We start from the raw sequence: 17721 nt of genomic DNA on the forward strand, positions 1-17721 counted from the left end.
GCGTGGCAAGGCACGCAGGGGGGCCAAAAAATCAAAGTGCTCCGAAATGCACACGGGGGTGTCAAGCAACCTCCATGTACCGTGGCATGACCGTGGCCAAGTAATAAAGATAAAATTCCATGCCTAGGCCAAGTTGGACCAAGGCCCCGTCTCGTTTTGCTATAAGCAAGGGCGTGGCAAGGCACGCGGGGGGCCAAAAAATCAAAGTGCTCCGAAATGCACACGGGGGTGTCAAGCAACCTCCATGTACCGTGGCATGACCGTGGCCAAGGAATAAAGATAAAATTCCATGCCTAGGCCAAGTTGGGCCAAGGCCCCGTCTCGTTTTGCTATAAGCAAGGGCGTGGCAAGGCACGCGGGGGGCCAAAATATCAAAGTGCTCCGAAATGCACACGGGGGTGTCAAGCAACCTCCATGTACCGTGGCATGACCGTGGCCAAGTAATAAAGATAAAATTTCATGCCTAGGCCAAGTTCGAGCAAGGCCCCGTCTCGTTTTGCTATAAGCAAGGGCGTGGCAAGGCACGCGGGGGGCCAAAAAATCAAAGTGCTCCGAAATGCACACGGGGGTGTCTAGCAACCTCCATGTACCGTGGCATCACCGTGGCCAAGGAATAAAGATAAAATTCCATGCCTAGGCCAAGTTGGACCATGGCCCCGTCTCGTTTTGCTATAAGCAAGGGCGTGGCAAGGCACGCGGGGGGCCAAAAAATCAAAGTGCTCCGAAATGCACACGGGGGTGTCAAGCAACCTCCATGTACCGTGGCATGACCGTGGCCAAGGAATAAAGATAAAATTCCATGCCTAGGCCAAGTTGGGCCAAGGCCCCGTCTCGTTTTGCTATAAGCAAGGGCGTGGCAAGGCACGCGGGGGGCCAAAAAATCAAAGTGCTCCGAAATGCAAACGGGGGTGTCAAGCAACCTCCATGTACCGTGGCATGACCGTGGCCAAGGAATAAAGATAAAATTCCATGCCTAGGCCAAGTTGGACCAAGGCCCCGTCTCATTTTGCTATAAGCAAGGGCGTGGCAAGGCACGCGGGGGGCCAAAAAATCAAAGTGCTCCGAAATGCACACGGGGGTGTCAAGCAACCTCCATGTACCGTGGCATGACCGTGGCCAAGGAATAAAGATAAAATTCCATGCCTAGGCCAAGTTGGGCCAAGGCCCCGTCTCGTTTTGCTATAAGCAAGGGCGTGGCAAGGCACGCGGGGGGCCAAAAAATCAAAGTGCTCCGAAATGCAAACGGGGGTGTCAAGCAACCTCCATGTACCGTGGCATGACCGTGGCCAAGGAATAAAGATAAAATTCCATGCCTAGGCCAAGTTGGACCAAGGCCCCGTCTCATTTTGCTATAAGCAAGGGCGTGGCAAGGCACGCGTGGGGCCAAAAAATCAAAGTTCTCCGAAATGCACACGGGGGTGTCAAGAAACCTCCATGTACCGTGGCATGACCGTGGCCAAGTAATAAAGATAAAATTCCATGCCTAGGCCAAGTTGGACCAAGGCCCCGTCTCGTTTTGCTATAAGCAAGGGCGTGGCAAGGCACGCAGGGGGGCCAAAAAATCAAAGTGCTCCGAAATGCACACGGGGGTGTCAAGCAACCTCCATGTACCGTGGCATGACCGTGGCCAAGTAATAAAGATAAAATTCCATGCCTAGGCCAAGTTGGACCAAGGCCCCGTCTCGTTTTGCTATAAGCAAGGGCGTGGCAAGGCACGCGGGGGGCCAAAAAATCAAAGTGCTCCGAAATGCACACGGGGGTGTCAAGCAACCTCCATGTACCGTGGCATGACCGTGGCCAAGGAATAAAGATAAAATTCCATGCCTAGGCCAAGTTGGGCCAAGGCCCCGTCTCGTTTTGCTATAAGCAAGGGCGTGGCAAGGCACGCGGGGGGCCAAAATATCAAAGTTCTCCGAAATGCACACGGGGGTGTCAAGCAACCTCCATGTACCGTGGCATGACCGTGGCCAAGTAATAAAGATAAAATTTCATGCCTAGGCCAAGTTGGAGCAAGGCCCCGTCTCGTTTTGCTATAAGCAAGGGCGTGGCAAGGCACGCGGGGGGCCAAAAAATCAAAGTGCTCCGAAATGCACACGGGGGTGTCTAGCAACCTCCATGTACCGTGGCATCACCGTGGCCAAGGAATAAAGATAAAATTCCATGCCTAGGCCAAGTTGGACCATGGCCCCGTCTCGTTTTGCTATAAGCAAGGGCGTGGCAAGGCACGCGGGGGGCCAAAAAATCAAAGTGCTCCGAAATGCACACGGGGGTGTCAAGCAACCTCCATGTACCGTGGCATGACCGTGGCCAAGGAATAAAGATAAAATTCCATGCCTAGGCCAAGTTGGGCCAAGGCCCCGTCTCGTTTTGCTATAAGCAAGGGCGTGGCAAGGCACGCGGGGGGCCAAAAAATCAAAGTGCTCCGAAATGCAAACGGGGGTGTCAAGCAACCTCCATGTACCGTGGCATGACCGTGGCCAAGGAATAAAGATAAAATTCCATGCCTAGGCCAAGTTGGACCAAGGCCCCGTCTCATTTTGCTATAAGTGATAACACCGAAAATGCACTATTTATTTAATTAAATTAGCTTAGTATTTTACTATTTCTTTGCATTTTTCGTAGTACTATTACTATTATTTTTATGTATTACAGGTATTTCCGGAACTTCTCGAAATAAAAAAAGGTCACAAAATTAATGTCAAATGGATAAAAAAAGACATTGGATCAGATGGAAGAGAAGCCCAAAAGAAGTTGGACGAGCAAGCCAAGCCCACATGCACTTGGCATGTGCCAAGCACATGTGGACCACACAACAACACATGGCGTTGGCCATGCTTGTGGCACTCGCCACACACATAAAACATGGCGCCGGCCATGTGCCTTGTGGCACCCGCCACAGGCTTTGCACACATGGCGCCCGCCATGTGCTTTGAAGTACCCGCCACGCAGTGTTTCCTTCCTATTTTCACGGGCACGTTTCACACGGATTTATCCTCAACTCAACTGCTCCTCAGATTTCGGCGTTCCTCAGATTTCGGTGGAAGCAACTAAGATATGCACGTTTCTTATAACGGAACAACGGATTCGAAGGAGATATTTGTATCTCATAAAGACTATAAATAGAGAACACCAGTCAGTGTTTTTCACACATTATTCTACGCAGACTTAAGAGAAAAATTCAGTTTAAATTTCAGTTGTTAAGTAGTCTTAGTTTACGGAGCAAGGTGTGGTGTTGCTGTTTACACTTCCAGTTTCATTCAGTGTCTCTGCTTTCCTTTGTTCCGGTGTACCTGTACTAGTTTAACTAGTATTTGTAAGTTTTAATAACAGTAATTTTATTTTATTCAGTTTCAGTATTATTATATTTCAGTTTGATATTCATATGCTCTGTTTGATTTAAAGTTACTTTGTTTAAATGTTTTGTTCAACTAAGAATTATTTAATCAGTATCATGTCAAATAAAATCATGCGTAGCTAAATCTATTTAACTGGAATGTGAATTAGGAAGCTAATTTGGATTTGGTAATTAATCTGTGACTTACGTTTTTAATCTAGTTTTCTGTTCAGTTTTTAATGGTTAAAATTAAAGATTTTGCACGAGAGTGAAAATCAACTAAGGTATAAATTAATAGCGCGACAGTGTGAGATTTGTACCGGATAGTAAAAACTGAACATTAATTTTAAACACCGCGACAGCTCTTTAAAATTAATTAAATTATATTAGTTTTCAAAAAGTATTTTATAAATAAATGTGAGAGCGAGAGTGAAGCATTCATTTATATAATATAGTATTAGTTCAATAGCGCGACGGCGTGAGACTATATTTTTAAACTAATGTCGTTTTGAGAAAACTAGATCTTTTTAATTAAATTGAATTGATTTTCAAAAAGTATTTTTTATAAGTAAGTGCGAGAGCGAAAGTGAAACATTTATTTTATAACTATACGATATTACTCAATAGCGCGAGAGTGTGAGACGTGTATCTTTTAATCAATTTCAGTTTATTAAAAAGGTAACATTATTTCAAAACACAGTTTGATTACCGAATCCATTGAAGCAACATAATTTACATTCCGGTTAGTTTAATAATATTTTATTCAACACAGTTAATTTAATTATCTAAAACGCCTTCCTTAATTAATTAATATCTAGCCTTAACCTTACGATATATTAAAAACATAAGCGAAATATTAACAAATAGTCCCTGTGGGATCGATAATCTTTTATAACTACACGATATACCTGTGCACTTGCAGAGTTATCGCATCAAGTTTTTGGCGCCGTTGCCGGGGACTAATTTAGTCAATTTTCGCTACTTAGTTTTTAATCTGTAACGATTAAGGCAACCCTTTTACTTAGGTTGTATGCCCAGTACTCGTACCTCCGAGGAATCATTAGAACAACCTATCCCAGAAATAGAGCGTTATATTCATTTACAACGCCGAATCCGCGAACTTCAAAAACAATTTAACCTCATACCGATGGCTCAACGCGAACGTCCTCTCAAGGACTATGCCGTTCCCTCCGAAGAGGAACCTCATTCGAGTATCGCGCCCCCTAACATCGAAGCAAGAAACTTCGAATTGAAACCCGCGTTGTTGCAAATCGTGCAACAAAACCAATTCTCTGGTTCGCCCACGGAGGATCCGAACCTCCACCTCTCGGTGTTTGTGCAGTACGCAGACACGATAAAAGCCAATGGTGTCGAACCCGAAGCAATACGACTTCGTCTTTTCCCGTTCTCTTTAAGAGACAGAGCTAGAGCTTGGCTTCAAGCTTTACCTACAAACTCCATCACTACATGGAACGAATTGAAGAAGCAATTCTTGGCCAGATATTTCCCGCCAAGCAAGACAGCTATGTTGAGAGCCCAAATCAACGGATTTAGGCAAAAAGATGGAGAATCACTCTTCGAAGCTTGGGAAAGATACAAGGATATGATGAGACTCTGTCCACACCACGGTTTAGAACAATGGCTTATAATCCATACCTTCTATAATGGGCTTCTATATAACACTAGACTCACCATAGATGCGGCCGCCGGTGGCGCGCTAATGGATAAACCTTACCAAGAAGCCACCCAACTTATAGAAAACATGGCCCAAAACCATTATCAATGGGGAAGCGAACGCGCTGCCATAGAAAAATCCCAAACGAAAGGCGGTATGTACGAAGTAAGCGGCATAGACCATGTCAATGCCAAAATAGAAGCCCTTTCTCAAAAGATAGAGAGTTTAACTCTATCTCCCGCCGCTACCATAGCCGCGGTACAACCGAACTGCGAACTATGTGGAATTCCCGGACACATAACCTCTGAATGTCAATTACTGGTCGGACTCGACCGAGCAAATTATGTGCAAGGAAACTCGAACTCCAACACGTACAACCCTGGGTGGAAAAATCATCCAAGCCTCTCCTATAAGAAAAATGATGCTTTATTTGCGCCTAGCACTCCACCAGGCTTCCAAAACCAAATAGGAGCCCCTGTTGCTCCGGTTGCCCCTCAAAAGTCAAACTTTGAACTTATGATGGAGAATTTTGTCCTAGCTCAGACTCAACAAAATAAGGAATTCATGAACCAAAATATTCACACTAATGAGTTGATTAAGCAGTTAGCTAACAAAATCGATTCCATTTCCACTCATAATAAGGTGCTAGAAACTCAAATTTCTCAAGTGGCTCAACAACAGGCAGCTACAGCTGCCCCAGCCGGAACACTACTCGGCCAACCGCAACCAAATCCCAAGGGCCACGTTAACGCTATAACGCTGCGAAGCGGAAGAGAGTTAGAAGATCCCGTTGCTAAAAGAGTTAGAGCGAGAGACTTAGAAAAAAATGTAGAGAAAGACTCAGAGAGTGTAACTGACAAGGACACTGAGAGAGAACCGATAGCAGTGAAGGATAGACAAACACCGAAGGCCAAAGAGGTGATTGAGAGTGATCAAGAAAAACCATATGTACCCCCTCCTCCTTACAAGCCTCCTATCCCATATCCTCAAAGACTTGCCAAATCTAAGAATCCGGGTCAGTTTGAGAAGTTTATCGAAATGCTCAAAAAGCTTCATATTGACATACCCTTTATTGAGGCTATAACCCAGATACCTTCCTATGCCAAATTCTTAAAAGAAATTCTTTCAAACAAGCGAAAGATGGAAGACATTGGGCAAGTGGAATGCAATGTAATTAGTGAAAACAAGCTAGCCCCAAAACTCGAGGACCCAGGAAACTTTTCTATTCCTTGCGTTGTTGGTAGATATGTCATAGATAAAGCCCTTTGTGATCTAGGAGCAAGTGTAAGTTTGATGCCTCTATCTATCTGCAAGAGACTCGGACTTGGAGACTTAAAACCTACTAAGATGTCCTTACAGTTGGCTGACAGATCTATCAAATACCCATTAGGAATACTGGAAAATGTTCCAGTAAGGATCGGCCAACTGTTTATCCCTACTGATTTTGTGATCATGGACATCAGGGAAGACATTGATATTCCAATTCTGTTAGGTAGACCTTTCTTAGCTACTGCGGGCGCTATAATAAATGTAAAGAAAGGGAAGCTTACCTTTGAGGTTGGGGATGAGAAAATCGAGTTCATACTGTCTCAATTCATGAAAGGTCCCACCTTTAAGAACTCTTGTTGTAGACTCAACATAGTTGAAGGACATATCGATAAAAGCACCTTTGAACAAGTCCCTCCCGACATACTAAAATCCCACCCAGTAAATGATATCTTCCAGAATACGAAACACAAAGAGGGTGAGGATAATGAGAATATACTAGGTGGATTTCGTGATACTCATGACCAGATTTTTAAAGAATGCCAAATGCTGGCACATGGGAAGATTCACACAGTGGAGAAGAAACTCCCACCTCCTCTCACCAGAAAGAAAGCAAAAGGGAAAGCACCTATTAGATGGTTGGATGTGTTCAAATGGATCTCTAAGAATGTTGAGTACAGTGTTAAGGATATCAGTCTGAAAGAGGCGCCCTCTTGATTTAAGGGTCGTGCAAAGTCGAGCTAACCGACTTTAAACAAAGCGCTGCGTGGGTGGCAACCCACGAGTTTTTATTTTAATGTTTTCATTTGAATTTGCAGAAAATAAAGAGATTGTTCGCTTAACACCCATCAGTTGCATTATAGGCATAAATCTCCAGGTTTTGCACTCCAATTCTACTCTAGAGTCGCAACAGTGAGGACACTGTTGAATTTAAGTTTAGGGGAGCATTTCACTGCGTTTATTTATTTTTCAGTCATCTCAATTTATTTCCCTTTTCGCATAATAAAAAATTAAACTTATAGTGTTTTCTTTGGTTTTTCTAAATTTTTCCTTTTCTTGAGCCAATTTAAATTTTTTTTCTAAAGATTTAGGACAATTATTCACTTTGAAAGTATATAGGTTAAGAAAGGACGAGAGGCTAAGTTAAGAAAATTAGGGAATTTTACAACAAAATCGGTATTTTTCCAACACCCATAAGTCTCCCTAGTATGGATATCAATTTGAATAACCATTGTGCCGAAATCTCCTGATTTAAATTTGTGGATTCCTTTAGTAGTTTATTTACCAGTCGGACACCATCTATAAGTCACACATTAAGTAGGTCAGTCGATGAATATAAGCGAATCATTTAAGCAAATAAAAGGTCATACTGTGGTAATACGGTTAAACCTTGTGAATATATATGTATATTTGAATATTGCTTGTGAAAGTAATACGAAAATTTGCATCATCGAGATAATTTGCGAGAAATAAAAAAAAATGAATAAAATCGCTAACCGATTTTCTTACCATGTGTGTGACATAGATAAAGGGTCTTAATGTGACTGTCTAGAATGAAAAAGGATAAAACAAAGGAGATGATCTAGATTTTAGTACAACGGCATGATCCGAATTCGGTATGTATAAGAGGGAGAACTTTGTGTGTCGTTGAAATACCCTTCTTGATTGAATAAGCACCTAATTAATTAGTCTTAGCTGATTTGAATTTCTGACCACGTATGAGTATTTGTGGTATTGTTTTTCTAAGTCTACATTTATGAATTGCTTAGTATTTTAAATATTTTCCATATGCAAGCAAAATTGCTTGAGGACAAGCAATGGTTCAAGTTTAGGGGAGTTTGATAACACCGAAAATGCACTATTTATTTAATTAAATTAGCTTAGTATTTTACTATTTCTTTGCATTTTTCGTAGTACTATTACTATTATTTTTATGTATTACAGGTATTTCCGGAACTTCTCGAAATAAAAAAAGGTCACAAAATTAATGTCAAATGGATAAAAAAAGACATTGGATCAGATGGAAGAGAAGCCCAAAAGAAGTTGGACGAGCAAGCCAAGCCCACATGCACTTGGCATGTGCCAAGCACATGTGGACCACACAACAACACATGGCGTTGGCCATGCTTGTGGCACTCGCCACACACATAAAACATGGCGCCGGCCATGTGCCTTGTGGCACCCGCCACAGGCTTTGCACACATGGCGCCCGCCATGTGCTTTGAAGTACCCGCCACGCAGTGTTTCCTTCCTATTTTCACGGGCACGTTTCACACGGATTTATCCTCAACTCAACTGCTCCTCAGATTTCGGCGTTCCTCAGATTTCGGTGGAAGCAACTAAGATATGCACGTTTCTTATAACGGAACAACGGATTCGAAGGAGATATTTGTATCTCATAAAGACTATAAATAGAGAACACCAGTCAGTGTTTTTCACACATTATTCTACGCAGACTTAAGAGAAAAATTCAGTTTAAATTTCAGTTGTTAAGTAGTCTTAGTTTACGGAGCAAGGTGTGGTGTTGCTGTTTACACTTCCAGTTTCATTCAGTGTCTCTGCTTTCCTTTGTTCCGGTGTACCTGTACTAGTTTAACTAGTATTTGTAAGTTTTAATAACAGTAATTTTATTTTATTCAGTTTCAGTATTATTATATTTCAGTTTGATATTCATATGCTCTGTTTGATTTAAAGTTACTTTGTTTAAATGTTTTGTTCAACTAAGAATTATTTAATCAGTATCATGTCAAATAAAATCATGCGTAGCTAAATCTATTTAACTGGAATGTGAATTAGGAAGCTAATTTGGATTTGGTAATTAATCTGTGACTTACGTTTTTAATCTAGTTTTCTGTTCAGTTTTTAATGGTTAAAATTAAAGATTTTGCACGAGAGTGAAAATCAACTAAGGTATAAATTAATAGCGCGACAGTGTGAGATTTGTACCGGATAGTAAAAACTGAACATTAATTTTAAACACCGCGACAGCTCTTTAAAATTAATTAAATTATATTAGTTTTCAAAAAGTATTTTATAAATAAATGTGAGAGCGAGAGTGAAGCATTCATTTATATAATATAGTATTAGTTCAATAGCGCGACGGCGTGAGACTATATTTTTAAACTAATGTCGTTTTGAGAAAACTAGATCTTTTTAATTAAATTGAATTGATTTTCAAAAAGTATTTTTTATAAGTAAGTGCGAGAGCGAAAGTGAAACATTTATTTTATAACTATACGATATTACTCAATAGCGCGAGAGTGTGAGACGTGTATCTTTTAATCAATTTCAGTTTATTAAAAAGGTAACATTATTTCAAAACACAGTTTGATTACCGAATCCATTGAAGCAACATAATTTACATTCCGGTTAGTTTAATAATATTTTATTCAACACAGTTAATTTAATTATCTAAAACGCCTTCCTTAATTAATTAATATCTAGCCTTAACCTTACGATATATTAAAAACATAAGCGAAATATTAACAAATAGTCCCTGTGGGATCGATAATCTTTTATAACTACACGATATACCTGTGCACTTGCAGAGTTATCGCATCAATAAGCAAGGGCGTGGCAAGGCACGCGTGGGGCCAAAAAATCAAAGTTCTCCGAAATGCACACGGGGGTGTCAAGCAACCTCCATGTACCGTGGCATGACCGTGGCCAAGTAATAAAGATAAAATTCCATGCCTAGGCCAAGTTGGACCAAGGCCCCGTCTCGTTTTGCTATAAGCAAGGGCATGGCAAGGCACGCAGGGGGGCCAAAAAATCAAAGTGCTCCGAAATGCACACGGGGGTGTCAAGCAACCTCCATGTACCGTGGCATGACCGTGGCCAAGTAATAAAGATAAAATTCCATGCCTAGGCCAAGTTGGACCAAGGCCCCGTCTCGTTTTGCTATAAGCAAGGGCGTGGCAAGGCACGCGGGGGGCCAAAAAATCAAAGTGCTCCGAAATGCACACGGGGGTGTCAAGCAACCTCCATGTACCGTGGCATGACCGTGGCCAAGTAATAAAGATAAAATTCCATGCCTAGGCCAAGTTGGACCAAGGCCCCGTCTCGTTTTGCTATAAGCAAGGGCGTGGCAAGGCACGCGGGGGGCCAAAAAATCAAAGTGCTCCGAAATGCACACGGGGGTGTCAAGCAACCTCCATGTACCGTGGCATGACCGTGGCCAAGGAATAAAGATAAAATTCCATGCCTAGGCCAAGTTGGACCAAGGCCCCGTCTCGTTTTGCTATAAGCAAGGGCGTGGCAAGGCACGCGGGGGGCCAAAAAATCAAAGTGCTCCGAAATGCACACGGGGGTGTCAAGCAACCTCCATGTACCGTGGCATGACCGTGGCCAAGGAATAAAGATAAAATTCCATGCCTAGGCCAAGTTGGACCAAGGCCCCGTCTCGTTTTGCTATAAGCAAGGGCGTGGCAAGGCACGCGGGGGGCCAAAAAATCAAAGTGCTCCGAAATGCACACGGGGGTGTCAAGCAACCTCCATGTACCGTGGCATGACCGTGGCCAAGTAATAAAGATAAAATTCCATGCCTAGGCCAAGTTGGACCAAGGCCCCGTCTCGTTTTGCTATAAGCAAGGGCGTGGCAAGGCACGCGGGGGGCCAAAAAATCAAAGTGCTCCGAAATGCACACGGGGGTGTCAAGCAACCTCCATGTACCGTGGCATGACCGTGGCCAAGGAATAAAGATAAAATTCCATGCCTAGGCCAAGTTGGGCCAAGGCCCCGTCTCGTTTTGCTATAAGCAAGGGCGTGGCAAGGCACGCGGGGGGCCAAAAAATCAAAGTGCTCCGAAATGCACACGGGGGTGTCAAGCAACCTCCATGTACCGTGGCATGACCGTGGCCAAGTAATAAAGATAAAATTCCATGCCTAGGCCAAGTTGGACCAAGGCCCCGTCTCGTTTTGCTATAAGCAAGGGCGTGGCAAGGCACGCGGGGGGCCAAAAAATCAAAGTGCTCCGAAATGCACACGGGGGTGTCAAGCAACCTCCATGTACCGTGGCATGACCGTGGCCAAGGAATAAAGATAAAATTCCATGCCTAGGCCAAGTTGGACCAAGGCCCCGTCTCGTTTTGCTATAAGCAAGGGCGTGGCAAGGCACGCGGGGGGCCAAAAAATCAAAGTGCTCCGAAATGCACACGGGGGTGTCAAGCAACCTCCATGTACCGTGGCATGACCGTGGCCAAGGAATAAAGATAAAATTCCATGCCTAGGCCAAGTTGGACCAAGGCCCCGTCTCGTTTTGCTATAAGCAAGGGCGTGGCAAGGCACGCGGGGGGCCAAAAAATCAAAGTGCTCCGAAATGCACACGGGGGTGTCAAGCAACCTCCATGTACCGTGGCATGACCGTGGCCAAGGAATAAAGATAAAATTCCATGCCTAGGCCAAGTTGGACCAAGGCCCCGTCTCGTTTTGCTATAAGCAAGGGCGTGGCAAGGCACGCGGGGGGCCAAAAAATCAAAGTGCTCCGAAATGCACACGGGGGTGTCAAGCAACCTCCATGTACCGTGGCATGACCGTGGCCAAGGAATAAAGATAAAATTCCATGCCTAGGCCAAGTTGGGCCAAGGCCCCGTCTCGTTTTGCTATAAGCAAGGGCGTGGCAAGGCACGCGGGGGGCCAAAAAATCAAAGTGCTCCGAAATGCACACGGGGGTGTCAAGCAACCTCCATGTACCGTGGCATGACCGTGGCCAAGTAATAAAGATAAAATTCCATGCCTAGGCCAAGTTGGACCAAGGCCCCGTCTCGTTTTGCTATAAGCAAGGGCGTGGCAAGGCACGCGGGGGGCCAAAAAATCAAAGTGCTCCGAAATGCACACGGGGGTGTCAAGCAACCTCCATGTACCGTGGCATGACCGTGGCCAAGGAATAAAGATAAAATTCCATGCCTAGGCCAAGTTGGACCAAGGCCCCGTCTCGTTTTGCTATAAGCAAGGGCGTGGCAAGGCACGCGGGGGGCCAAAAAATCAAAGTGCTCCGAAATGCACACGGGGGTGTCAAGCAACCTCCATGTACCGTGGCATGACCGTGGCCAAGGAATAAAGATAAAATTCCATGCCTAGGCCAAGTTGGACCAAGGCCCCGTCTCGTTTTGCTATAAGCAAGGGCGTGGCAAGGCACGCGGGGGGCCAAAAAATCAAAGTGCTCCGAAATGCACACGGGGGTGTCAAGCAACCTCCATGTACCGTGGCATGACCGTGGCCAAGGAATAAAGATAAAATTCCATGCCTAGGCCAAGTTGGACCAAGGCCCCGTCTCGTTTTGCTATAAGCAAGGGCGTGGCAAGGCACGCGGGGGGCCAAAAAATCAAAGTGCTCCGAAATGCACACGGGGGTGTCAAGCAACCTCCATGTACCGTGGCATGACCGTGGCCAAGTAATAAAGATAAAATTCCATGCCTAGGCCAAGTTGGACCAAGGCCCCGTCTCGTTTTGCTATAAGCAAGGGCGTGGCAAGGCACGCGGGGGGCCAAAAAATCAAAGTGCTCCGAAATGCACACGGGGGTGTCAAGCAACCTCCATGTACCGTGGCATGACCGTGGCCAAGGAATAAAGATAAAATTCCATGCCTAGGCCAAGTTGGACCAAGGCCCCGTCTCGTTTTGCTATAAGCAAGGGCGTGGCAAGGCACGCGGGGGGCCAAAAAATCAAAGTGCTCCGAAATGCACACGGGGGTGTCAAGCAACCTCCATGTACCGTGGCATGACCGTGGCCAAGGAATAAAGATAAAATTCCATGCCTAGGCCAAGTTGGACCAAGGCCCCGTCTCGTTTTGCTATAAGCAAGGGCGTGGCAAGGCACGCGGGGGGCCAAAAAATCAAAGTGCTCCGAAATGCACACGGGGGTGTCAAGCAACCTCCATGTACCGTGTGGCATGACCGTGGCCAAGGAATAAAGATAAAATTCCATGCCTAGGCCAAGTTGGACCAAGGCCCCGTCTCGTTTTGCTATAAGCAAGGGCGTGGCAAGGCACGCGGGGGGCCAAAAAATCAAAGTGCTCCGAAATGCACACGGGGGTGTCAAGCAACCTCCATGTACCGTGGCATGACCGTGGCCAAGGAATAAAGATAAAATTCCATGCCTAGGCCAAGTTGGACCAAGGCCCCGTCTCGTTTTGCTATAAGCAAGGGCGTGGCAAGGCACGCGGGGGGCCAAAAAATCAAAGTGCTCCGAAATGCACACGGGGGTGTCAAGCAACCTCCATGTACCGTGGCATGACCGTGGCCAAGGAATAAAGATAAAATTCCATGCCTAGGCCAAGTTGGACCAAGGCCCCGTCTCGTTTTGCTATAAGCAAGGGCGTGGCAAGGCACGCGGGGGGCCAAAAAATCAAAGTGCTCCGAAATGCACACGGGGGTGTCAAGCAACCTCCATGTACCGTGGCATGACCGTGGCCAAGGAATAAAGATAAAATTCCATGCCTAGGCCAAGTTGGACCAAGGCCCCGTCTCGTTTTGCTATAAGCAAGGGCGTGGCAAGGCACGCGGGGGGCCAAAAAATCAAAGTGCTCCGAAATGCACACGGGGGTGTCAAGCAACCTCCATGTACCGTGGCATGACCGTGGCCAAGGAATAAAGATAAAATTCCATGCCTAGGCCAAGTTGGGCCAAGGCCCCGTCTCGTTTTGCTATAAGCAAGGGCGTGGCAAGGCACGCGGGGGGCCAAAAAATCAAAGTGCTCCGAAATGCACACGGGGGTGTCAAGCAACCTCCATGTACCGTGGCATGACCGTGGCCAAGTAATAAAGATAAAATTCCATGCCTAGGCCAAGTTGGACCAAGGCCCCGTCTCGTTTTGCTATAAGCAAGGGCGTGGCAAGGCACGCGGGGGGCCAAAAAATCAAAGTGCTCCGAAATGCACACGGGGGTGTCAAGCAACCTCCATGTACCGTGGCATGACCGTGGCCAAGGAATAAAGATAAAATTCCATGCCTAGGCCAAGTTGGACCAAGGCCCCGTCTCGTTTTGCTATAAGCAAGGGCGTGGCAAGGCACGCGGGGGGCCAAAAAATCAAAGTGCTCCGAAATGCACACGGGGGTGTCAAGCAACCTCCATGTACCGTGGCATGACCGTGGCCAAGGAATAAAGATAAAATTCCATGCCTAGGCCAAGTTGGACCAAGGCCCCGTCTCGTTTTGCTATAAGCAAGGGCGTGGCAAGGCACGCGGGGGGCCAAAAAATCAAAGTGCTCCGAAATGCACACGGGGGTGTCAAGCAACCTCCATGTACCGTGGCATGACCGTGGCCAAGGAATAAAGATAAAATTCCATGCCTAGGCCAAGTTGGACCAAGGCCCCGTCTCGTTTTGCTATAAGCAAGGGCGTGGCAAGGCACGCGGGGGGCCAAAAAATCAAAGTGCTCCGAAATGCACACGGGGGTGTCAAGCAACCTCCATGTACCGTGGCATGACCGTGGCCAAGGAATAAAGATAAAATTCCATGCCTAGGCCAAGTTGGACCAAGGCCCCGTCTCGTTTTGCTATAAGCAAGGGCGTGGCAAGGCACGCGGGGGGCCAAAAAATCAAAGTGCTCCGAAATGCACACGGGGGTGTCAAGCAACCTCCATGTACCGTGGCATGACCGTGGCCAAGGAATAAAGATAAAATTCCATGCCTAGGCCAAGTTGGACCAAGGCCCCGTCTCGTTTTGCTATAAGCAAGGGCGTGGCAAGGCACGCGGGGGGCCAAAAAATCAAAGTGCTCCGAAATGCACACGGGGGTGTCAAGCAACCTCCATGTACCGTGGCATGACCGTGGCCAAGGAATAAAGATAAAATTCCATGCCTAGGCCAAGTTGGACCAAGGCCCCGTCTCGTTTTGCTATAAGCAAGGGCGTGGCAAGGCACGCGGGGGGCCAAAAAATCAAAGTGCTCCGAAATGCACACGGGGGTGTCAAGCAACCTCCATGTACCGTGGCATGACCGTGGCCAAGTAAAGATAAAATTCCATGCCTAGGCCAAGTTGGACCAAGGCCCCGTCTCGTTTTGCTATAAGCAAGGGCGTGGCAAGGCACGCGGGGGGCCAAAAAATCAAAGTGCTCCGAAATGCACACGGGGGTGTCAAGCAACCTCCATGTACCGTGGCATGACCGTGGCCAAGGAATAAAGATAAAATTCCATGCCTAGGCCAAGTTGGACCAAGGCCCCGTCTCGTTTTGCTATAAGCAAGGGCGTGGCAAGGCACGCGGGGGGCCAAAAAATCAAAGTGCTCCGAAATGCACACGGGGGTGTCAAGCAACCTCCATGTACCGTGGCATGACCGTGGCCAAGGAATAAAGATAAAATTCCATGCCTAGGCCAAGTTGGACCAAGGCCCCGTCTCGTTTTGCTATAAGCAAGGGCGTGGCAAGGCACGCGGGGGGCCAAAAAATCAAAGTGCTCCGAAATGCACACGGGGGTGTCAAGCAACCTCCATGTACCGTGGCATGACCGTGGCCAAGGAATAAAGATAAAATTCCATGCCTAGGCCAAGTTGGACCAAGGCCCCGTCTCGTTTTGCTATAAGCAAGGGCGTGGCAAGGCACGCGGGGGGCCAAAAAATCAAAGTGCTCCGAAATGCACACGGGGGTGTCAAGCAACCTCCATGTACCGTGGCATGACCGTGGCCAAGGAATAAAGATAAAATTCCATGCCTAGGCCAAGTTGGACCAAGGCCCCGTCTCGTTTTGCTATAAGCAAGGGCGTGGCAAGGCACGCGGGGGGCCAAAAAATCAAAGTGCTCCGAAATGCACACGGGGGTGTCAAGCAACCTCCATGTACCGTGGCATGACCGTGGCCAAGGAATAAAGATAAAATTCCATGCCTAGGCCAAGTTGGACCAAGGCCCCGTCTCGTTTTGCTATAAGCAAGGGCGTGGCAAGGCACGCGGGGGGCCAAAAAATCAAAGTGCTCCGAAATGCACACGGGGGTGTCAAGCAACCTCCATGTACCGTGGCATGACCGTGGCCAAGGAATAAAGATAAAATTCCATGCCTAGGCCAAGTTGGACCAAGGCCCCGTCTCGTTTTGCTATAAGCAAGGGCGTGGCAAGGCACGCGGGGGGCCAAAAAATCAAAGTGCTCCGAAATGCACACGGGGGTGTCAAGCAACCTCCATGTACCGTGGCATGACCGTGGCCAAGGAATAAAGATAAAATTCCATGCCTAGGCCAAGTTGGACCAAGGCCCCGTCTCGTTTTGCTATAAGCAAGGGCGTGGCAAGGCACGCGGGGGGCCAAAAAATCAAAGTGCTCCGAAATGCACACGGGGGTGTCAAGCAACCTCCATGTACCGTGGCATGACCGTGGCCAAGGAATAAAGATAAAATTCCATGCCTAGGCCAAGTTGGACCAAGGCCCCGTCTCGTTTTGCTATAAGCAAGGGCGTGGCAAGGCACGCGGGGGGCCAAAAAATCAAAGTGCTCCGAAATGCACACGGGGGTGTCAAGCAACCTCCATGTACCGTGGCATGACCGTGGCCAAGGAATAAAGATAAAATTCCATGCCTAGGCCAAGTTGGACCAAGGCCCCGTCTCGTTTTGCTATAAGCAAGGGCGTGGCAAGGCACGCGGGGGGCCAAAAAATCAAAGTGCTCCGAAATGCACACGGGGGTGTCAAGCAACCTCCATGTACCGTGGCATGACCGTGGCCAAGGAATAAAGATAAAATTCCATGCCTAGGCCAAGTTGGACCAAGGCCCCGTCTCGTTTTGCTATAAGCAAGGGCGTGGCAAGGCACGCGGGGGGCCAAAAAATCAAAGTGCTCCGAAATGCACACGGGGGTGTCAAGCAACCTCCATGTACCGTGGCATGACCGTGGCCAAGGAATAAAGATAAAATTCCATGCCTAGGCCAAGTTGGACCAAGGCCCCGTCTCGTTTTGCTATAAGCAAGGGCGTGGCAAGGCACGCGGGGGGCCAAAAAATCAAAGTGCTCCGAAATGCACACGGGGGTGTCAAGCAACCTCCATGTACCGTGGCATGACCGTGGCCAAGGAATAAAGATAAAATTCCATGCCTAGGCCAAGTTGGACCAAGGCCCCGTCTCGTTTTGCTATAAGCAAGGGCGTGGCAAGGCACGCGGGGGGCCAAAAAATCAAAGTGCTCCGAAATGCACACGGGGGTGTCAAGCAACCTCCATGTACCGTGGCATGACCGTGGCCAAGGAATAAAGATAAAATTCCATGCCTAGGCCAAGTTGGACCAAGGCCCCGTCTCGTTTTGCTATAAGCAAGGGCGTGGCAAGGCACGCGGGGGGCCAAAAAATCAAAGTGCTCCGAAATGCACACGGGGGTGTCAAGCAACCTCCATGTACCGTGGCATGACCGTGGCCAAGGAATAAAGATAAAATTCCATGCCTAGGCCAAGTTGGACCAAGGCCCCGTCTCGTTTTGCTATAAGCAAGGGCGTGGCAAGGCACGCGGGGGGCCAAAAAATCAAAGTGCTCCGAAATGCACACGG

The 17721-nt window shown here is 47.0% G+C and overlaps 1 protein-coding gene and 1 non-coding gene across 2 annotated transcripts; one reads left to right on the top strand and one right to left on the bottom strand.

Moving 5' to 3' along the window:
- Window positions 1-3477: 3477 nt before the first annotated feature.
- LOC123901960 lies at window positions 3478-7668 on the top strand. The gene has a single exon (XM_045951734.1). The coding sequence runs from the start codon at window positions 4365-4367 to the stop codon at window positions 6990-6992; it is 2628 nt and encodes an 875-aa protein (XP_045807690.1). The 5' UTR covers window positions 3478-4364; the 3' UTR covers window positions 6993-7668.
- Window positions 4860-4966, bottom strand: LOC123901961. The gene has a single exon (XR_006807360.1). It is a non-coding gene; the product is annotated as a small nucleolar RNA R71 (small nucleolar RNA).
- Window positions 7669-17721: the final 10053 nt, after the last annotated feature.

The sequence above is a fragment of the Trifolium pratense genome, unplaced genomic scaffold, assembly GCF_020283565.1.
Source record: "Trifolium pratense cultivar HEN17-A07 unplaced genomic scaffold, ARS_RC_1.1 scaffold_88, whole genome shotgun sequence".
In the NCBI taxonomy this organism is placed as follows: Eukaryota; Viridiplantae; Streptophyta; class Magnoliopsida; order Fabales; family Fabaceae; genus Trifolium; species Trifolium pratense.